The sequence below is a fragment of the Drosophila montana genome, unplaced genomic scaffold (genome assembly GCF_035044405.1).
Source record: "Drosophila montana isolate Dmon_TW-CO22-7 unplaced genomic scaffold, ASM3504440v1 contig_3257_1, whole genome shotgun sequence".
Classification (NCBI taxonomy): domain Eukaryota; kingdom Metazoa; phylum Arthropoda; class Insecta; order Diptera; family Drosophilidae; genus Drosophila; species Drosophila montana.
In genome coordinates, this window is record NW_026998140.1 from 975,812 (window position 1) to 997,464 (window position 21,653).

At 46.2% G+C, this 21,653-nt stretch overlaps 5 protein-coding genes across 8 annotated transcripts; 2 read left to right on the plus strand and 3 right to left on the minus strand.

Moving 5' to 3' along the window:
* The first annotated feature begins 137 nt into the window (after positions 1 to 137).
* Positions 138 to 6,629, plus strand: Ugt36E1 (UDP-glycosyltransferase family 36 member E1). Its single transcript, XM_064690316.1, has 8 exons — positions 138 to 275; positions 483 to 754; positions 1,753 to 2,126; positions 2,528 to 3,166; positions 3,454 to 3,722; positions 4,556 to 4,863; positions 5,134 to 5,513; positions 5,571 to 6,629. Exons 2-8 carry the CDS (start codon positions 488 to 490, stop codon positions 6,484 to 6,486), a joined length of 3,153 nt encoding a protein of 1,050 aa, XP_064546386.1. The 5' UTR covers positions 138 to 275; positions 483 to 487; the 3' UTR covers positions 6,487 to 6,629.
* A 255-nt stretch (positions 6,630 to 6,884) lies between these two features.
* On the minus strand, positions 6,885 to 8,449 carry LOC135434066 (sterol carrier protein 2-like). Its single transcript, XM_064690428.1, has 4 exons — positions 8,313 to 8,449; positions 7,933 to 8,256; positions 7,687 to 7,877; positions 6,885 to 7,560 (listed from the first exon to the last, which is right to left on the minus strand). Exons 1-4 carry the CDS (start codon positions 8,355 to 8,357, stop codon positions 6,900 to 6,902), a joined length of 1,221 nt encoding a protein of 406 aa, XP_064546498.1. The 5' UTR covers positions 8,358 to 8,449; the 3' UTR covers positions 6,885 to 6,899.
* Positions 8,450 to 8,712: 263 nt separating this feature from the next.
* LOC135434055 (sterol carrier protein 2-like) lies at positions 8,713 to 10,409 on the minus strand. The gene is made up of 4 exons (XM_064690411.1): positions 10,249 to 10,409; positions 9,868 to 10,191; positions 9,616 to 9,806; positions 8,713 to 9,429 (listed from the first exon to the last, which is right to left on the minus strand). Exons 1-4 carry the CDS (start codon positions 10,291 to 10,293, stop codon positions 8,766 to 8,768), a joined length of 1,224 nt encoding a protein of 407 aa, XP_064546481.1. The 5' UTR covers positions 10,294 to 10,409; the 3' UTR covers positions 8,713 to 8,765.
* A 580-nt stretch (positions 10,410 to 10,989) lies between these two features.
* ScpX (Sterol carrier protein X-related thiolase) lies at positions 10,990 to 13,299 on the plus strand. Its single transcript, XM_064690363.1, has 5 exons — positions 10,990 to 11,136; positions 11,386 to 11,709; positions 11,772 to 11,962; positions 12,017 to 12,897; positions 12,959 to 13,299. The coding sequence occupies exons 1-5, from the start codon at positions 11,092 to 11,094 to the stop codon at positions 13,147 to 13,149; spliced, it is 1,632 nt and encodes a 543-aa protein (XP_064546433.1). The 5' UTR covers positions 10,990 to 11,091; the 3' UTR covers positions 13,150 to 13,299.
* Positions 13,300 to 14,260: 961 nt separating this feature from the next.
* Positions 14,261 to 21,535, minus strand: LOC135434052 (lysine-specific demethylase RSBN1L). 4 transcript variants are annotated; one of them, XM_064690406.1, is made up of 10 exons: positions 21,335 to 21,535; positions 21,075 to 21,204; positions 20,631 to 20,970; positions 20,266 to 20,546; positions 18,391 to 19,482; positions 18,194 to 18,334; positions 17,992 to 18,131; positions 16,963 to 17,102; positions 16,491 to 16,781; positions 14,261 to 16,432 (listed from the first exon to the last, which is right to left on the minus strand). In XM_064690406.1, the coding sequence occupies exons 2-10, from the start codon at positions 21,192 to 21,194 to the stop codon at positions 14,880 to 14,882; spliced, it is 4,098 nt and encodes a 1,365-aa protein (XP_064546476.1). In that variant the 5' UTR covers positions 21,195 to 21,204; positions 21,335 to 21,535; the 3' UTR covers positions 14,261 to 14,879. The 4 variants fall into 4 exon arrangements, with proteins under 4 accessions (XP_064546476.1, XP_064546475.1, XP_064546478.1 ...); XM_064690405.1 differs by having other exon boundaries at positions 21,075 to 21,535; XM_064690408.1 differs by having other exon boundaries at positions 20,631 to 20,964; positions 21,075 to 21,533.
* Positions 21,536 to 21,653: the final 118 nt, after the last annotated feature.

Genomic DNA, 21,653 nt, shown 5'->3' on the forward strand with positions numbered 1-21,653 from the left:
GTGAAATCATAGTCGATCACCAATACATGCACAAATGCACGCTCATTTTTTTTGGGCAAGACGGCAGCAGCGCAGTCAGCAGCGACTTTTCGGCTACGCTGTCGCAACAAATAAACGGTGTTTGTCAGTCGCTCGACGATAGCGAAGCGCGCAGCAATCGTTTGTCCCGTGTTTGCCGCTTCGATAGCTGGCATTTAATTGAGCTTCGCATTTCTAGTGAATTTGAGTGCTGCTCAATTCGCAGCCGCAATTAGCGTCATTTCGCCACAGCTTTGGTAAGTTAACGTTTTACAGCAATTTGTGCGTCTTCTTTGCCATTTTACACCGCAATTATTTACATAATTGTTGTGCCATGCGCAGAGCGAAATGCACCCAAGGTCAAGAATTTGCAACAATTGAATGCAACAAGTGTTATTTTACGAACTGTTCGATTTTTTTCGATTTGTTTTTCTAATTTTAATTTATGCTACGCATGCCAACAGAGACAATGCTGCTGCTCCGTTCGCTGCTGGCAGCGCTGCTGACGCTGCTGTGCGTTCAAGTGGACGCCGGCCGCCCGCTGAAAGTTCTCGGCCTGTTCCCGCATCCCGGCGTCAGCCATTTTCACTTCTTTCAGCCCATAATGCACGCCTTGGCCGAAGCCGGACACGATGTCAGCGTGGTTAGCCATTTTCCGGCTAAAAACCCGCCCATACGCTACAAGGATTTTCCGCTAACGGGCACGGACAAGCTAACAAACAGCGTGGACTTGAAGGTGAGCAACTCGATGGGGATTTGTTAGGGGTATTCAGGCAAACTTTAGCCAAATGTTAACAATCTGTTCTGAGAAGTGCGGGCATACCCCTAACATTGCTCAGGGATGCCCTCAAGGTATTCACAAAACAATTGTCTGAGACTTGCTTTCACTTTCATTATGATTTATACGTATTGCAAAATGATTAAGCTTTATAATAATATAGGTGTATATAATATAATATAGTGGAAATGAGTGTGGTGAATATATTATGAATATGCCACAATCGCATGTTTATTTAAATTAATTTTTTTTTTCTTTTAAATCGACAAAAATCTATTTAATGCTCGGACTTTATAACTGATAGCATCAGCAATTTTAGCATCGGTTCTCGTCAAATAATTTATGCCATGTAATACTCCCCCATTTTCCGACAAAATCGGTGAACATATTTCTAGAACCCAAGTTTTGTATGCTTATTCGAAAATGATAAAGAGCTAAGAGTACATAATTTTTTATGTAGGCCCTCGTAGATAAGCTATATTTAACTTATTGGACCCCAAGTGGGAAACCAAAAATTTCCTATGATTTTTTTTTTTGTAAAGGCACATGTTTGAATGCTATTTTTAATTTCCAAAAATTTTTCCCAGCATTATGACAACAAGCACAAAAGTTGCGCCTTGGCTTGGTCAATATGTGTTTTTTTTTTTTTTAATTTTTTTAATTTTAGTATTATGGTATTAATAAAATAAAAGTAATCTACTTACCTTATTCTCCTGCGAGTGAATAAATATTTATCCAAAGTACATAATGCCATTCAGGTACTTTTTACAGGATAGCTCATAGTCGTGCATTTGCTGTTATCTCTTTTGTCTAGCTGAGCATTCGCCAATTTATCATCAAAAACCTGAAAGCAAAAAAAAAACTGTGTCAAGCGAAAGTAAACTCCGGTTCAAGTAATTCTGTCTCTCTCACACACACTCTTTCTCTCTCTCTCTCTCACACACACACTTTTTCAGTTCTTCGAGAAGCGACCTTTCTACAATCATTTCGTTGAGTTCTTTATGCTGCACGAGTGGGGCAAACAGGCTTGCAACGTGACGCTGCGCTCGGAGGCCTTGCAGACGGTGCTCAAGCGTAAGGCTGGCTACTATGACGTCATCGTTCTGGAACAGTTCAATACGGACTGCATGATGGGCGTGGCACATCAGCTGCAGGCACCAGTTGTCGCCCTGAGCAGCTGCGCCATGATGCCCTGGCACTACGAACGGATGGGCGCCCCAATAATACCCTCCTATTTGCCAGCTTTATTCATGGGTCAATCGCAGGACATGAACTTTGGCGGCCGTTTGGCCAACTGGTTCAGTTTCCATACACTCAACTGGTTATACAAGTAGGTATTTTTTAGAGCGCTGCAACGCACTCGGATACTCAATCGAAATAAACGAATAACGAGGGACTATTTACCAAACCTGGTAGATATTCAAGCAAACCAAGTTCGTCCTGCTCGAGTCTGCAACATGTTCGAGCTAACCGTTAAAATAACCGTTAACTCAAACACAATCAGTTCGAAGCGAGTTCGAAGTGAGTTCGAAGCGAGTTCGTCGCGAGCTCGAGTCAGTACGAAGCGAGCTCGCATCAATTCGAGCTTACTTGTTCGTCCTACTCAATCGTCTGTTTGCAACTCGAATAGCTCGAGCCTTAAAATTTTGAGTAATGAGTATCTCAGACACGTTGCGATGCAGGGCTCTATTCGCTGGGGAACTATTCACGACTAATCGCACTGCATTTCAGACTCATCACCATACCCGCTGCGGATGCGATGGTGCAGTACAAATTTGGCCACGATGTGCCCTCGGTGGGTGAGCTGGTGAAGAATACGTCCGTCTTCTTTGTGAATCAACACTATTCGCTGAGCGGTGCGAAGCCGTTGCCGCCGAACGTCATCGAGCTGGGCGGCCTGCACATCCAGAAGGCCAATCCGCTGAGCGCCGACCTGCAGCGTCTGCTGGACAGTGCCGAGCACGGCGTCATACTCATCAGCTGGGGCTCCATGATACGCGCCAATTCGCTGTCGCCGGAGAAGCGCGACGGAATTGTGCGCGCCGTTGCCCGACTGAAGCAGCAGGTCATCTGGAAGTGGGAGAACGAGACGCTGTCCAATATGCCGCCAAATATGCACATTATGAAGTGGCTGCCACAGCGCGATATACTCTGCCATCCCAATGTCAAGGTGTTCATGACCCATGCCGGCCTCATGGGCAGCTCCGAGGCGGCCTATTGTGGTGTGCCCGTTGTGGCCACGCCCATGTATGGTGATCAGTTCCTAAATGCGGCCGCCCTCGTGCAGCGTAACATGGGCGTGCTGCTGCACTACGAGGACATTGGCGAGAATACCGTGCTGAAGGCCCTGAAGCGTGCTCTGGACAAGAAGTGAGTCGAGTATCCCAAATTTGGGCAGGACAGGCAGGGGAAGACATCTACGAACTCATTTAAATGTATACAAGATCAATAGTCGAGTCAATCCACAGCCACGTCCGTCCATGTCTGTACATCTGTATTAACAGACTGATCTCTCAGCCCATAAGAGCTGGAGTCCTTTGGGAACACAGAGTTTTCTATGCCATGTCATGACAGCTGCCTACAGGGCATCGCCTAGTCGGTCAATCTCGACTAGTTCACACTTACCATTTGATTTATTTATTATTTCCTCCTTGCAGGCACGCGGATGCTGCCAAGCTGGTCGCGCACTCATTCAAGCACAGGCCGCAGCAGGCGCTGCAGACGGCCCTCTGGTGGGTGGAGCATGTGGGTCACACGGGCGGCAATCCGCTGCTGAAATCCAGCGCCGTGGAGCTGTCACGTTTCGTGTACTACTCGCTGGACTGCTATGCGGCAGTTGGCCTCATCTTGGCCCTGGTGATTGCCAGCTGGGTGGCCCTCATAAGACGCTGTTGCGCCAAGCCAAGACCGGAGCAAAAGAACAAAAGGGATTAAATCGACTTAATCCTTGGCTTAGTCTATGTGATATTTTCGTTATGTGAACGTCTGTTAGTGTCCTATTTTAGTTTAGTGACTCCCGCTCCTAAAAATATAGATATAAAGAGAGTGTAGTTGGAAATATTGTGCTTATACTTTTAGCTTGTATCTAACGGATGTGAGATATGGGATATAAAGGAGAAATCTAAAAATTATCTAAAATACATATATACATTTATCACGTATAGACTGGAGTACTTGTCCAAAAAGAAACCTATGTTCAGTCGAAAGACAATATAAATGTTTAAATGACTTCATATAAATGTTTATATGACCATATATAAATTTATATCCACTTATAATTAAAGGTCCAAGTTTCTGGAGTATTTTCTTAGCTCTATAGCAAAAGCAATATTCAAAATTATTTAATTAATATTTATATTTTATGTAATTGAATCGAATTTAAGCATTAAAATGACTGCAGAAATAAATCTTTTGTCTCAGCGAAAGAGATTTATGTATGCGCCCTTTAACCAGTTGAGAATTTTAAGCGCAACAGTGTATAAAATAGTTTTTAGACATGCAAATTGTGTTCGCGTTTTGTTTATTATACATATCATCTCTTTAATTCGTTGTGTTGATTACCCCCAAACGGGATATGGGATATTTTTATAGATGCTCGAAAACTATTCTTAAAATGTTCGCTCAGTTGCGAAACGTTGCGTGGCCCAAACGGACGTCTTGTGCGGATTTTGCGAATATTATAAAAGTGCATTAGAAAAGTGCTCCCAGTTTTAATTATAGCCGTGCATCTATAGTTGACATTCCTCTAATCTATATGAGATACTTTGCATAGCTTTTGGTTTTTTAGGAAAATGCATTCAAATTGTGCTTGGAAATTGTTGCTGCTGTTTTCGCTGTTTTCCATGGACAGCTCAACGCACGCCCTGAAAATCTTGGGCCTCTTCCCGCATCCCGTCCTCAGTCATTTTAAGTTCTTTCAGCCTCTGATGCGGCGACTGGCCGAAACGGGCCACACTGTCGATGTGCTCAGTCCCTTTCCGGGTGCACAGCCGTCGACGCCGCCGACGACGGGCTATAAGAACTACGCCCTGCCCAGCGCCAACTTGAATGTTAAAATTGGCTTCGATGTGAGTGAATGTGAAGGGGGATTGAAATTTATCTATATCTAAATATATGCTGATTGACTGACAGACGATCAGGGAAGATCTCAATCTTTTACTAAAGCTTCCTTTTGGGTCGGGCCTTAGGATAATCAAAAAAATGGTCAGCGATTGTTAAAAGTGCGCCTTGGCGTCATAAATCTAACGTGCGAGAGATCGCCAGTTCAAAAGCACCATTAACTATTGCAAATGTTCATAAATAGGTATAAAAATCTGAGTATTCACCTTTGCCCGCAGCTGTTTGAGGAAGTTGCTATGCCCTATCTGATGCCCTTCAGCGAGTTCTTCATCCTGCATGCTTATGGCAAGGCTGCCTGTAATGCCACGCTTAATAGCGCGGCTCTCGCGCAGATACTCAGGCATCCGGCTGGCTACTATGACGTCATCGTTCTGGAGCAATTCAATACGGACTGCATGATGGGCGTGGCACATCAGCTGCAGTCGCCAGTTGTGGCCATGAGCAGCTGCGCCTTGATGCCCTGGCATTACGAGCGCATGGGCGCACCGATAATACCCTCCTATATGCCAGCTTTATTCGTGGGTGAGTCGCAGCACATGCACTTTGCTGGTCGCCTGGGCAATTGGTTGACCACGCACGCGCTCAATTGGCTCTATGGGTAAGCGGAAGCTGTTGCGGCTAACACAGATGACAAACTTTTGCTTTTTGGCCGCAGCTGGTACAGCGTGCCCGCTGCCGATGCGCTGCTGCGTCAGAGATTCGGAGCGGGCGTGCCCAGCACTGGGGAGCTGGTGAAGAACACTTCGCTTATGCTTGTCAATCAGCATTACTCGCTGAGCGGAGCCAAGCCGCTGCCGCCAAATGTCATCGAGGTGGGCGGACTGCATGTAAGCGAAGCCAAGCCTTTGGATGCTGCGCTGCAGCAGCTGATGGACAAGGCCAAGCATGGTGTCATCATCATCAGCTGGGGCTCCCAGCTGAGAGCCAATACGCTGTCGGGCGCCAAGCGCGAGGGCCTGCTGCGTGCCTTGGCGCGTCTGCCGCAGCAGATCATCTGGAAGTGGGAGAACGAGACGTTGCCCCAGCAACCAAGCAATGTGCACATCATGAAGTGGCTGCCGCAGCGCGATCTGCTGGCGCATCCCAATGTGCGGCTATTCTTCACACACGGCGGCTTGATGGGCATCACCGAGGCCGTTGCCAGCGGCGTGCCCATTGTGGGCATGCCAGTCTATGGCGATCAGCACATGAATGTGGCCGCCCTGGTGGAGCGTGGCATGGCGGTGCGCCTGGACTTTGAACGCCTACGCGAGCAGACGGTATTCGAGGCATTGTCTCTGGCGCTGGATGCCAAATACAAGCGGCAAGCCCAGCAGATTGCCGCCGCCTACAACGAGCGGCCGCAATTGGCCCTGGAGACCGCCCTGTGGTGGGTGCAACATGTGGCAGAGACACGCGGCGCACCGCTGCTGCAGTCCGGCGCGGTACGTCTCAATCGCTTCGTCTACTACTCGCTGGACGTCTACTTGGCCCTGGGCGGTGCTCTCCTGCTATTCCTGGCCATCGCCAGTGAAATCTGGCGACGTTGCTGCAAGCGCAAGCAGCCAGTGCCGAAGCCCAAGCGCAGCTAGAGTTGAATGGCTGCAACCGAAAATAAAATTATATACAGTGAAATGCTCCAACTAACGGAGAGCTTACTTGGCCAACAAATTTGTTCCCTCATCGGGCGGACGCTAGAATCCCCTTTAGAATCTTTCATAAACTGCAAAAAAAAGTTAATGGCATGAAGACGCTTTATCCAAAAATTGTGAAATATTTGTTCGTTTGCGACTTCTCCTAGCAGTCTCCTATGAATCTCGTTTATGTGTTATCTAATTTGATGTGTGAGCATAATTTAACCTGATGATCGCATCAATCAAATATATGTATTACTTGTTAACATAGATCTTTCTGTATGTTTTTTCCTGATTTTCTGAAACAGCTCTTTTAAACCTGGATGTCCGCCGTCATTAGCATGCATATACATTTACAATATGAAAAGCGTTTAAAGCTTGGCTTTCGTAGAGCCAGGAAAGCACAGACGATAGAGAGCAACCACGGCAGCGCCACCCAAGCCCACAGTATGCTGCAGCGCCAGCTCAGCGCCAGCCACCTGCCGCTTCTCGGCCAGGCCACGTAGCTGCCAGCAGAGCTCGGCGCACTGAGCCAAGCCTGTGGCGCCCAGCGGATGGCCCTTGGAGATGAGACCGCCACTGGGATTGATCACAAATTTGCCGCCATATGTGTTGTCGCCACGATCGATGAACTCGCCGGCCTTGCCCTCGCCACACAGGCCCAATGCCTCGTAGGTGACCAGCTCATTGGCCGAGAAGCAATCGTGCAGCTCCACGACCTGCACATCCTGCGGCTTGTAGCCGCTCTTGGCAAAGAGACGCTCCGAGGCAAGGCGAGTCATGTCGTAGCCAGCAATCTTCATTAAGCTCTTGTCTTCAAAGCTCGATTCCGTATCAGTAGCCATTTCCATGCCCACAATCTCCACGGCCTGTCTCTCCAGGCCATGACGACGCACGAACTGCTCGGAGGCCAAAATGGCAGCGCCAGCGCCATCCGAAGTGGGACAGCACTGCAGCTTGGTCAGCACGCCCGAGACCTGAGGTGAATTCATAATCTGCTCGAGCGTATATTCTTCACGGAATTGCGCATTGCTAAAACCAAAAAGAAGAGCGACAGATAGAGATAAGTGAATGGGTAGGCGAGGATGACAGCATGATAAGCCGTGGGATACATATTATAAGCTCGACTGGCTGATAGTCACATCCCAGATAACTTACGGATTATTGACCGAGTGCTTATGATTTTTCCACGCAATCTTTGCAAAGTGTTCCGGCTTTGAGCCGTACTTTTCCATGTGCTCTTTGCCCGCATTGGCAAAGAACTGCGCTGTTATTGGCTCATTACGGATTGCTGTTATCTTAGCCATTTCCGCGATGTGCCGCTCAAAGGGACTGGCACGATCAGAGTACTGACGGTTATAGGAATACATATAATCTGTCTAAGCCAAATAGAAATCCACCTACCTTCAACGACAACGAGCCACGCTCCATCTTCTCAAAGCCCAAGGCCAGCACACAGTCGGCATTGCCCGACTCCACGACCTGCTTGGCCAGATACACAGCAGTCGATCCTGTCGAGCCATTGTTATGCACATTGAACACAGGAATGCCTGTCAAGCCCACCTCATAGACCGCACGCTGGCCACAGGTGGAATCCCCGTAGACATAACCCACAACAGCCTGTTGCACCGCCTCGTACTTAATGTTGGCATCCTGCAGCGCCTTGTTGGCTGCTTCTTTGGCAAAGTCCGGATAGCAAAGGTTCGCGCGGCGGCCAGGTTTCATGAACTAAGAGTCAGAAGTGCTTAAAAGGCGAGCTTAAAAGTTAATTTTTGAATTCGTACCTTGGTTAAGCCAACGCCGATAACATATACACTTCTTTTCATCATTTTGTGGGGCTTCCGTTGTGGTCCGCGTCCAGAAAATAAATGTTCGAGGTAAAAATAAGAACGCGCTTGAAAACAACTGTTCGCGGCACAAATAACTGTGCGCTAAATTAACTGTTAAGCCTAGTTCAATTGAACAAGTTTTTTATGGAGCGCGCCTTTTGGTATTTTAGCTATCGAACGTTTGGTATTTTACTTATCGTAGTTTTAGTATTTATGCGTTTTGCACAATTATGTTCTTCAAATTTGGCTAGGCCAATAAATCTAGAATTTAAAATTGTTAAATTACGTTTTCAAGTTGTGAAAACCATAATAGAGTAGAACATTATTACAAATTCAAAATATAACCACAATGCGCTTAAAGAATATAAAATACAATGCAACATATATTAACAAAATCAAACAAATTATTTATAACTTTGCTTTAGTAGCGCCCGGGAAGCCCAGACGATAGAGAGCCACCACAACAGCACCACCCAGACCCAGGTTGTGCTGCAGGGCCAGCCGAGCGCCATCCACCTGCCGCTTCTCGGCCAGGCCACGCAGCTGCCAGCAGAGCTCGGCGCACTGAGCCAAGCCTGTGGCGCCCAGCGGATGGCCCTTGGAGATGAGACCGCCACTGGGATTGATCACAAATTTGCCGCCATAGGTGTTGTCGCCACGATCGATGAACTCGCCAGCTTTACCCTCGCCACAGAGACCCAAGGCCTCGTAGGTGACCAGCTCATTGGCCGAGAAGCAATCGTGCAGCTCCACGACCTGCACATCCTGTGGCTTGTAGCCGCTCTTGGCAAAGAGACGCTCCGAGGCCAGGCGAGTCATGTCGTAGCCAGCAATCTTGATTAGGCTCTTGTCGGCGAAGGTCGACTCCGGATCGCTAGCCATTTCCATGCCCACAATCTCCACGGCCTGCTTCTCCAGTCCATGACGACGCACAAACTGCTCGGAGGCCAGAATGGCGGCACCAGAGCCATCCGAAGTGGGACAGCACTGCAGCTTGGTCAGCACGCCCTCAACCACCTGCGGTGACTTCATAATCTGCTCCAGGGTGTATTCATCGCGGAACTGCGAGTATCTGGAGCAGCATACGAACAAACAAATATAAAGTCCGATTAAGATAAGAGCGAGTGCAGCGATCAACTGAATGGCCAATGTTCAAAGAGAGGATGGCCCCGCGCACGATAAGCGATAAGATAAGTGCTCCTACTTATTATGCGAACGAACTTTCGACTGGGCGGTAATCAATTCACCTAAAACTTACGGATTATTGACGGAGTGCTTGTGGTTCTTCCAGGCAATCTTGCCGAAATGTTCCGGCTTCGTGCCGTACTTCTTCATGTGCTCCTTGCCGGCATTACCGAAGATCTGGGCAGCCATTGGCCCGGCGCCGATTTCCGTCAGCTCACCCATTTCTGTGATGTGACGCTCCATGGGATTGGCACGGTCAAAGTACTAAAAGTAGAGATTGTTTATAAGCGAATATTTTGTGGGGTTCAAGGGCTGTGATAGCTACCTTCGAGGCCAACGAGCCACGCTCCATCTTTTCGAAGCCCAGAGCCAGCACGCAGTCTGCGTTGCCCGACTCGATGATCTGCTTGCCCAGGTACAAGGCACTCGAGCCCGTGGAACAGTTGTTGTTCACGTTGTAGACGGGAATGCCTGTCATGCCCACTTCGTAGACCGCACGCTGGCCGCAGGTGGAGTCGCCATAGACATAGCCGACAACAGCCTGTTGCACCTCCTCGTACTTAATGTTGGCATCCTGCAGCGCCTTGGTGACTGCCTCCTTGGCAAAGTCCGGATAACAGACGTCAGCGCGGCGACCAGGTTTCTCGAACTAAGGCAGATTTCAGATGTTACAGGTAAGATCAAAGGTCGCTTTCACAGTACGTACCTTGGTCATGCCAACGCCGATAACGTAAACTCTGGTCTTGGTCATTTTGTGGTGCTTCTGTTGTGGTCGGCGTCCAGAAAACAAGTGTTTGGTGGACTTGCAACCGGTCGCGAGTTTACCTTTGCCTTTGCTGAATCAGTTCAATTGAAATGCGCCTCCATTTTGAGCAAGTTCAAATTACAAGTTCCGAACCAGTTCAATTGAGAGGCCCCCATTTTACTTGCTTGATATTTTGGTTTTAGTATTAAAGTGTTCTCTGGGTTTTCCTGGCCCACAAATAGCTGGTCACACAAAATTCAATTTTACTGGCATGCCGCTTCGTATTCCTCGTCAGCTTCAGAAAGTTACAGACTGTCCCAGGTGCAGCAATTAAAATATCATTCGGAGAAATTCACAAGAGAATATTCAAATAATTGAAGATGTACTACTAAATTACTAAATGTGTAGCCTTACCTATTTATGATTGTGGCCAAAAGCTACAGAGGTCCGGTGTTTGCGCAAGAAGTTGATTTGATGCTTCTGGTGTGAGTATACTTTAAATTAAATAAAAGCATATGGATTTTGAGTATAGCCATGCGAACATACCTTTTTGTACATGTCCTAAAGTGAAATTAATTTTTCTAGAATTTTGCAAGCTACTGTCGTTAGTTTAGTCTTCCACGGGGAAGCAGACTCAGTGATGTGAAACGTTGCATAAAAGTATCGATTGTTGTTATCGATGGTTTCTCGTTTCGATAGCGATACTTGTTTTGTGGGCCTTAACTAGATTTCAGTAATTGATTAAAGCCGAGCCGTTGCGGTTGCACTTGTTTTTGTCCATCGAAATAACGTATTAGCAACAAAATGACCAAAACCCGAGTTTATGTTGTTGGTGTTGGCATGACAAAGGTAAAAAAAAAACACGAAAACGCAAGCATGTAAATATGTAGACACCGTTGCAACAAAGGAAAAGCTGAGGCTGCCACAAGTTGCTTCATGCACTTCGCAACAATTATCGCACTCGGACTTTGAACTACGGCGCACTTCAATCTCTCTACGAAAGTAGAAATCTTGTTGCTGCGTAATCTAAATCTCCGATTAAATACTCTGGACATAAACATTAGCATTTGTAATTAATAAAATTGACCTTTCCCCCAGTTCGAGAAACCTGGTCGCCGCGCTGACGTCTGTTATCCGGACTTTGCCAAGGAGGCAGTCACCAAGGCGCTACAGGATGCCAAACTGCAGTACACGGATGTGCAACAGGCTGTTGTCGGCTATGTCTATGGCGACTCCACCTGCGGCCAGCGTGCGGTCTATGAAGTGGGCATGACAGGCATTCCCGTCTACAACGTGAACAACAACTGTTCCACGGGCTCGAGTGCCTTGTACCTGGGCAAGCAGATCATCGAGGCGGGCAGCGCAGACTGCGTGCTGGCTCTGGGCTTTGAGAAAATGGAGCGCGGCTCGTTATCATCAAAGGTATGCTGAAATCTATATTGGACTTGGCTTCAAGTGCTTACCAAAATTCTCTTCATTGTTAGTACTTTGACCGTGCCAATCCCATGGAGCGCCACATCACAGAAATGGGTGCGCTGACGGAAATCGGTCCCGGTCCGATGGCTGCCCAGATCTTCGGAAATGCCGGCAAGGAGCACATGAAGAAGTACGGCACGAAGCCGGAACATTTCGGCAAGATCGCCTGGAAGAACCACAAGCACTCCGTCAATAATCCGTAAGTGCAATTACCAATTGCTATAGATCCATATCTAATCTCTTTTGTGATTAGCTACTCGCAGTTCCGCGATGAATACACCCTGGAGCAGATTATGAAGTCGCCGCAGGTGGTTGAGGGCGTGCTGACCAAGCTGCAGTGCTGTCCCACCTCAGATGGCTCTGGTGCCGCCATTCTGGCCTCCGAGCAGTTTGTGCGTCGTCATGGACTGGAGAAGCAGGCCGTGGAGATTGTGAACATGGAAATGGCTAGCGATCCGGAGTCGACCTTCGCCGATAAGAGCCTCATCAAGATTGCTGGCTACGACATGACTCGCCTTGCCTCGGAGCGCCTGTTCGCCAAGAGCGGCTACAAGCCACAGGATGTGCAGGTCGTGGAGCTGCACGATTGCTTCTCGGCCAATGAGCTGGTCACCTACGAGGCCTTGGGTCTCTGTGGCGAGGGTAAAGCTGGCGAGTTCATCGATCGTGGCGACAACACGTATGGCGGCAAATTTGTGATCAATCCCAGTGGCGGTCTCATCTCCAAGGGTCATCCGCTGGGCGCCACAGGCTTGGCCCAATGCGCCGAGCTCTGCTGGCAGCTGCGTGGCCTGGCCGAGAAGCGCCAGGTGCCCAATGTGCAGCTGGCCCTGCAGCACAATCTGGGTCTTGGTGGTGCTGTGGTGGTGGCACTCTATCGCCTGGGTTTTCCAGGTGCGAGCAGCGTCAAGCACAATTTGACTGGCGCAAAGTCGGCGACTAGTGAGGAGGGCTTCAAAGTGTCGCCGTTGCTGAAGCTGCTCGAGCAGGCCATGCAGGAGGACAATGACAATCTGATTGAGAAGGTCCGCGCTGTGTATGGCTTTAAGGTCAACAATGGACCCCAAGGCCAGACGGGCTACTGGGTAATTGATGCCAAGCAGGGCAAGGGCAAGGTCACCTTCAATGGCACACGTAAGTGAGAAACATCCAAGGAACTGGGAATCTATAATTATTTAATCCACTTGCATTGCAGAAAAATGTGATGTGACCTTCATAATCAGCGACGATGATGTGTTTGACCTGCTGACGGGCAAGCTGCCGCCGCAGAAGGCCTTCTTCCAGGGCAAGATCAAAATACAGGGCAACATGGGCTTCGCCATGAAGCTGATGGACTTGCAGCGCTCAGCGCAGGGTCGCATCGAGGAGCTGCGCTCCAAGCTTTAAATATTCCAAGCATTCCCTCTGGCATTTGCTATCTATCCTTGGTTGGGTTTACTTAAACGTAGCTTAAATATGGTTTATATATATAACATATATATATTTTTGATTCTTATGTATTATTTTGTAGCTAATAAATATTTGATTTTTATATTATTATCAAATTGTCATTACTTTGTTATGCTTTGACGAGGCTAATGTTCCACGAAAATCGGACTTTATATATTCGAGTTGTTAAAATAAAGTTTTAAATAAAGATATGCCAATTCCAATCTATTCCATTAATCTAATCTGGAGTTGGACGAGTCTGAAATTCCAGATTGGATTGATCAAATAGATTGGAATCAAAAAATTTTGATTTCAGAATTAATCCCATATTTGCAGCAATTGTCAGCTTTAATTTAATATATTAATATTATATTTTTTAAATGCCAATCGAGGGTTGAGTGTAGAAAATTTGGCTTTGTTTCGAGATATTTGAAATCGAAGATTTTTCAAAAATCTTCAAATCAAAAAAACAAAGGTTAATTTTTCTTAGTTGGAAGGACACACTGATTGTCCTCGCATTGGTCAAGTTAAGGACGATTTCGTTAATCATATTAAATATATATATTTATATTATATTATATATAATTATATTATATATATTTGTATATATTTATATTTATATTATATTATATATATATTATATATATTTATATTTATATTATATTATATATATATATTATATATATTTATATTTATATTATATTATATATATATATTATATATATTTATATTTATATTATATTATATATATTATATTATATATATTCACGTTATTTATATTATATATATTTATGTTATATATATTATATATTATAAAAATTGATTTTATATCGGCTTTTTAAACCTCTGGAACAGATTTAATCCATTTTATTGTCAAATCATTTGATTTATTTATTTTTCTTCTGACCATATTAAAGATGCTTTTTCACTTGCATTTTTGTACGATCCGAATCTTTATTGTTTCTTCAACGTGCATTGGCTTTTAAGTCTACATTTATATATGTGTGGTATATATATATATATATATATATCATAGTTATTGACATATGCATGTGTGTGAGTGTGTGTGTGTTGTTGTGTATCTGTGTGCTTTGAACAACACTTTTCCAAAAAGTCGTTAGGAAAAAGTCGCAAAATTAAATAGATTAATAACTGGGCGCATTTTGCACTTTAGTTTGACTTGTAAAAAATACGGGGCCAATATACAGATTTATATATAACCATTTATATATGTGTATATATGTATATATAAATTTTACGCGCTTATTAAAGTATCTCAAAGTTCTTCTAACAGTTGCCAATGTTAGTGTGTGTGTGTGTGTGTGTGTGTGTATCTTAAAGTGCCTGCGGTAATAAATTAAAAAACTACATGTCTAAAAGTATTTTTGTTTTAGCATTTTTGAGCTTAATTAACTACAGTTATCAAATATAATATTTGAGGTCGTGGCGGGCTAATATCACCCCGCCCCTCCCCCTTTTGCTATATACAATAAACGATATTCGGGCCAAACTCTGAAAGCGCGCGCTTGCGTTAGACGCCAACAACGTGGCCTCCGTCAAGTGGCCAAATCGAAACAATTTACAGAAAAGAAAAAAAAATAAACAATTTGCAACAATACCTCTTTTTTTTCTCTTGCCTATGTACTGCAATTATTGGTAGAAGCCTCTGGGCTGCTGGCAGTGCACTCTCAGTAGCTATTGTTGGAGCTGGCGTAGGAGGACAGCGAGGAGTTCGCTTTGGTTGCCGTGCTGCTGCTGCTGCTGCTGCCGGCGTGGGCAGGGCTTGCTGCTGAGGCCGCGTTGCCTGAGCTGGAGGAGGAGGAGGAGCTGGTGATACTGGGCTTATTGTCCATGCTGGCCATTATGGAGCCGAGCAGATCGACTGGAGTCACGGCTGTGGCCTTGGCTGCAGCTCGGCTGCCGGTCAAAATGATCTTGTGCGAGGGCAAATTGAACGTTTTGTAGGTGGTGCTGCTGGTGCTGGTGGCTGTTGTTGTTGTTGTTATTGTTGCTGTTGTTCCTGTGCTTGGTTTCTGGCTGTTGTGACTCTTGGCTGGCGTTGGTGGCGGCGGCGGCGGCGGTGGCAATGGCATTGGCGGCAAAGGCGGCGTCAGCACCACAGCCGAGAGGCGACCCACGAGCGGTTTCAGCGTTGCTGCAGCGGGCAGCACAACTTTAACAACTTGTGGCGGGGGGGCAGCTGCTGGCAAGGGTGGCTGCGCTAGGCGCACAACTGGCAATTTGGGCGTGGGCGTGGCCGCTGGTGTTTTGGCCGGTGCAGGATCTGGTGGCGGCGGCGCTGGCATGTCCAATGGAATTATTTCCTCGCACAGCTCGGTCACCTCCTCCTCGTGATCCACCACCAGCTGTGGCGTGCTCTCCACAATTAGCTCGTTGGCCACATCTTCAACGGGATCGGGCGCCGGCGAGACGGGCGCCACGCAGCTGGCGACGACTTCGGTTTTGGTGGGCTCATCGGATACCATTTTCAGCTGTATTTTGATTTCGGGCTCCTTTTGATTCAGGCTATTTACGTACGCTTCGCGGTGCATGAAGGGCGTCTGAGGCACTAGCGGCAGCGGCGGTAGCAAGGCGGGCGGCGGCAGCGGCAGAGGCGTGGCAGCTGCCGGCGGCGCGGCAGCGAGTGGGGCGACGGGCGCCATTTCGTTGGCCAGGCGCGGTACTTTTGGTGGCGTGGGCATATCCGTTTTATGCTCCAGCTTTTTGCTGCGTTCTTTTTCCTTATCCTTATCCTTATCTTTGTCTTTATCACGATTGGCCTTCTCTTTGTCCTTGCTGCATGGCTTGGCATGCTCCGTGGCCGCCGCCTTGGTCAGCTTGTATTTGTGTTCCAGTACCATTTTGCGCATGTCTATCTTGGAGTCATCCTTGTTCGGTTTCTTTTTAGGCGTGCCGATGCTGCTGCTGCTACCGCTTCCGCTGCTGTTGTTGTTGTTGTTGGTCTGCTGCGTGGGCGAGGCACTGGCCGAGGAGGCATGATCATCCTGGCTGCTTTCGCTGGAGCGACGCTCCTTGCCATCCAAGTCGATGAGCTTGCGCTTGGCCTTGCCGTCGTGTGCGCGTTTCGAGGGCGTCTTCTTGCCGGACTCGTCGTGGCCAATGGGATTGGGCAATATGGTTTGTTTCTCCTTGTAGTGCGGCGTCTCGGCCAGCACCGGATTGTTCTGCTCGTTGATTACCTCCTGGCCGGGATAATACTGACGCAAACGCAGATGCCAAGCTATCGAGAAAAAGGCAGATTAATTGCGTCCCAGCTAGGCTAAGGATGAGCGCCTTACCTATGCTCGTCACAGCCGTCACGGTGCGGAACTGGTGTATAATGTTGCGCGGCAGAAAGTAGATATCGTTGTCGCACAGCTGGATGCGGGCATAGCGGATGCCGTCGCGACGCAGCTGATTCAATTTGGCATCCTCGATCCACTGCACGCACTGCGAAATGGGCGGCTCGTGCAGATCCAACTGGAGCATCTCCACCAGCGTATTAAAGTCCTGAGCGGCAAAGGCGACCACATCCTTGGTGATGCGATTCTGGTCATATGATTGTCCACAGTGCACCGCCTTGAGTATGCCTGTGAAGATGCGAGGAGATGAGATTAGAAGATGAATGATGCGTAGAAGTAGAGAGATTTGACGAGGAGCATGCGCAAGGAAGGGGCTTTGGCTGAAGCAGAAAAGGCGGGAAATGGGCACAGAAAAAAGACAGTTGGAGGCAATTTGAGATTAAGGTGCTTTTTCATTTATAGAGCTCACCAACTGCAGCGGTCGTGATGCGTTCGTGTCCATGGCCAACATGATCCGCGTGCGCCTTGGTCCGATCCTCGATCATGGTTTCGCGCGCCTCCGACAAGCGCGGCAGATACTGCAAGTTGCGCAGCTCATTAATGCGTGTGCTGCAAGGCAAAATAATTGAAATTAATTAACGATAATTAAGAGAAATCCTAAAACTATATAGTTACATATAAAAATGAATAGACTATATTCTAGAGTTCCTTTTGCATAAGTGAGAAAATCGAAATGATCTCTGTCTAAGAAAAAATGTTAGTTGTTTTCCCTGATTTTATATAACTATCTTTATTAATAACCGGGCAATACTGCAAGGCAAAATTGTTGAAATTAATTAACGATAATTAAACGAAATTCCAAATGAATTAAAATATATATTGATTTATAGCTTACATTAGAGTTAATTTTGCATTAGTGAGAGCTCATAAATAAATGGAAATATTCTTTTTGGAAGAAAACATGTTGGTTCTTTTTCCGGATTTTATACAAAACATATCTACTATCTTTATAAATAACAATACATAAAGGTGGTCCCTAGATTAAATCCCAGGCTGAAGTATGGAAGTTGTAACAATTATTTGTAAAGATATTTAATGTATATATCAATATATACTAATTAGGAATATAAAATATAAATAACAGAATAAATGTTCATTAATCTACGGACAAGATAATACAATATTAAAACAATAATAAGATTTGCTTAAACATTCCGTGTATCTATCTATATTAGTAAAAATTTAGTATCTATCTAATTTAGTATCTATGTATGTCTATAAAGTAAATATAAATCAAATTAAAACTAAGAATTAACAGATTTTTATTAAAAACAATTATATTTATTTTTAAAAATTAATGAAATAGTTACAAGACTTTTTAGTTTTTGATTTTCTTTGGGTAACAAATAAAGACCAAAACGATTTTTAAACAAGACAAGTTTAGTTTAAGTTAATAATTTTCTATAATTAATTGGTAAATTTAACAAATTACACTTACCGCTGTCGCTTCAGTGGCGTCTTGCTGTTCAGCTCCGCGGTGGGCACCAGCTGCTCGCCAGCGCGTATCCACAGAATGGGTCCATCGTTCGATTGACGCGGATCCGTTTGCAGTATGGAATTTACACCCCAGGGCATTGTCTAAAGGGTACAGATTATTAATTATTTAAGTGAACACGTTTTTAGGTGTGCTGTGTATTTGCCTTGCGCAGAAAGGGATTCTGTTCGATGCGTCCGAGAAGATCCGGAAAATAGCCGCCGACCTCCTCGTGCACTTTGCCCACCAAACTGATCTGATGCAGCGGTCCATAGCGAAAGGTGCCCTGGCAATAATTGCGCACCACCTGCCAACGAGAGAGAGATTAGTATAGCATATTAATGGATGCAGTGCGTCATTCACCTGTTCGTTGTACTGCGCCATTGTGCACGTCTCGATGTCCGAATTGCGTCCGAGCACGCCCGCCTTGACGGTCAGCGTGGAATAGTTCTCGGCCATGTGCTCGAGCAGATCTGGTATATAGCGTGCGGCTTCGTGCACAATGCCCATCACATGGTGTGCGTAGCCCTGCTCGTCCTCGGCAAAGCATACGCTAAAGAACTCATCCACCAGCTCCTCCATTTCGTTTTGCGGCAGTGCTTTGATTTCATGCTGATAAAGATGCACCACCGAAGCGCCGCCATTTGGATACTGTTCCACTTGAAAGTAATGACCATATTTGAGATTTTCCAGGCCAGCGGGCGCTTTGCGATTTGCCAAGGGCTTGGGCAAGGTATTTGTTTGCCAGGCACCAGCAACGGGCGCATGCTGGACGCATTGGACGCCCACGCTGCTGCGGCGAATCTTGGAGCGCTTATAACATTTGGAGCAGTCGCGCGAGGAGAAGGATGATGAATGCCGTGACGAGGAGGACGATGAAGAGGAAGTCGATGAAGTCTTGTGATGGCTGCTGGAGGAGGAGGAGGAGGAGGATTTGCGCGCGCTGCAGCTGGAGGAATGATGATTGGCGCTGCTGCTGCTGCTGTTGTTGTTGTTGTTGATTGTTTTTGGCGCCGGCGACGGCATTAAAATGGAAGACGATTGGCTGCTGCCGTTGCTGCTGCTGCTGCTGTTCTCCTTGGGCTTAGCTGCCTCAGCGCCGAAGCTCAGCTGTCGCGTGACCTCGTCGCGTGTCTTTATCAATGTTTTGAATGCATCGCCATTTAGCAGGGGCTTCGTTTCCGTGGGCTCCTTTTTGATTTCGGTTTCCGTTTTGATGTCTTTGCTGTGGTTAAGTACCGTCAATGCCCCAGTTTCTTTCTGTGGCTCCTCCACTTTGATCGACTCCACGATCGACTCTTTCTGCCGCTCCCGCTCCCGCTCCTTCTCTTTCTCCTCTTTAATGACCAGCAGCTTGCTGGAACTGTTGTTGTTGCTGCTGCCGCGACTGTTCTCCGAGCTGCGGCGTCGATCCGAGTGCGAATTCGATGAACAACTCGACGCTGACGATGTTATCTGTTGTTAATTATAATTGTCATTATTAATTCTGACAAAACGCATATTAAAACAGTTGTAGCTGCCATTAGAGAAATTAGCTCTTGTGTACATATTTGAAAGTTTTCACAGAAGCATTTAGCTTGACTTTAAAGAAAAACCTTAGCGTGTTTTAATTTAAGGAGAAACGGATAACTTTGGATTGCAGAAGACAAAATAACTTTGTAAATAGATTGGAAGACTTGTGAAGCTCGTTAATTGCTTAGTTTGTTGCAGATATCTTGCAATGCAGAGCATTTTCCTTAGAAAAACAAATTTTTCAACTGGTTATTTCTTTAGAGTAATTTGATACAGATGCAGCTTTTCAAAGACTGCATTTTTTATAATTGCAGTCAAAAGGCACTTCTATTTGTCTGTAATCATTATTTTGCTATAATCTTTTTAACTCTAATCCTTCCCGATTGTTTTTCTTAGTACCAAAAGAAACTCTGCTGGCCTAAAGACTTAAAGTAGCCTAAGAACAAAATAATAAATGATATCTACTAAATATACCCCCATATTCCATTAACATAGTTGGATGACTTCTCTAGCTCCACATTTGTCAATACAGCTATTTTCTAGCTAACTATGATCATTTGCAGAAGTCTTCAGTGAATTTAGCTATTTTTTGCAATTTAAATGACATTCGATTTGTAATATGGCTATTTATAGCTGTTTTTAACATTGATTGCGGCTACTTTTTGAAGCGCCAATTGGCCACACTGTCTAGGACACACACACACTCTCTCTCTACATTCTATTTACCTTCTCCTTTTCGCGCTCTCGCTCTCTATCACGATCGCTTCTGTGTTGCTTTTTGTCTTTGCTTCGCGAGGCGCTTGAGGAACTGGAACTCGATTTGTGGTCGCTGCTGTGACGATTTGTATAGGATTTGCTGCCGCTGGAGCTGTTGCTGCTCTTGACGCTGTTGCTGTTGCTTTCGCGATCCTTGGCGCTGCTGCTGTTGTTGCTGCTACTTGTGTGGCGCTTATCGTCATCGCGTTCGCGTTCCTTATCTTTTTTCTTCTTCTTGTGATTGCGTTCTGCTAAAGGCAGAAAATTGCATCAAAACAAAAATAAGAGAGGTGCAAGGGGGAAGGTAAGGAAAAGCTCTTGACAGCTCTGCTCACCCGTTTTGCTGCTGTCCGATTCGGCGGCTGTCGCTGCCGGCGCCGCTGCTGCCGTCACTTTGACACAATTCGTTGTTGTTCTTGCTGTTGTTGTTGTTGCTGTTGTTGTTGTGGTGGTATTTGCATTGCCATCGCCTGGCAGCTGCTCTTTTTGTTGTTGTTTAGTGTTAGCACTGCTCTCGTTGTTATTGTTGTTGTTGTGCATGTGGTGGTGCTCTGTGCCTAACACTGTTGCCCCTTCTTCACTCTCCAATTGCGACTTTTTGTTGTCGTTGTTTGCCATTGTCGACGACGCCGCAGCAACTGCTGCGTCGCTGCTTATCATAGTCTGTGTCTGTGTATGTGTTTGTGTGTGTGCATATGTGGAATGGATAAGTAAAGTATTAGGCGCAAAATTTCGGGCGGCAGATTATGACGTCGCCGTTCTCAACGACGTCAACTTACCGCTGTCTGGGGCACTACTGCGGCGTCGGTTGGGGCTCGGGCGGTGTCCTGGCACATGGCTGGCAGCGGCAAAATGTTATTTTCGCCATCAGCGCCGCCGCCTTCTAGTGTGGTTTCCATACTGTTTGTACTGGTGGGTGTTCGTATTGACGTGTGTGTGTGTGTGTGTGTGTGCGTGTGTATGTGAGTGAGTGTGAATATCGATTTGCAAGTCGCTTGCCGTCTACGTGACGCTACTCAGGAAGCTATCTAAAACTCACGCGCAATTTGTCGCTGTTGCTTGGCGTTCACTGGCACTTGCATTAGTATTAGTGACCGGGTACTTGCGCGTAATTCTACGCTTGCTCAGTTTTTAATAACAATTTCGCGTTTTCGTTCTAGAACGAGCCGTCGTCGTACGTCGTGCATTCATTGTTTGCCTTGCCGATAATTTAGGGTTGTCGCATCTTCTCTTCGCCTGGCTATGCATCGATGGGCTCGTCGCGTGCAATGTTGCGATTATATGCGATGTATCGATACTCTTATTCGAAACAGCAAACTTGTGCGAATTAATTTAAAAAGAAAATCTTTTCATTTTAA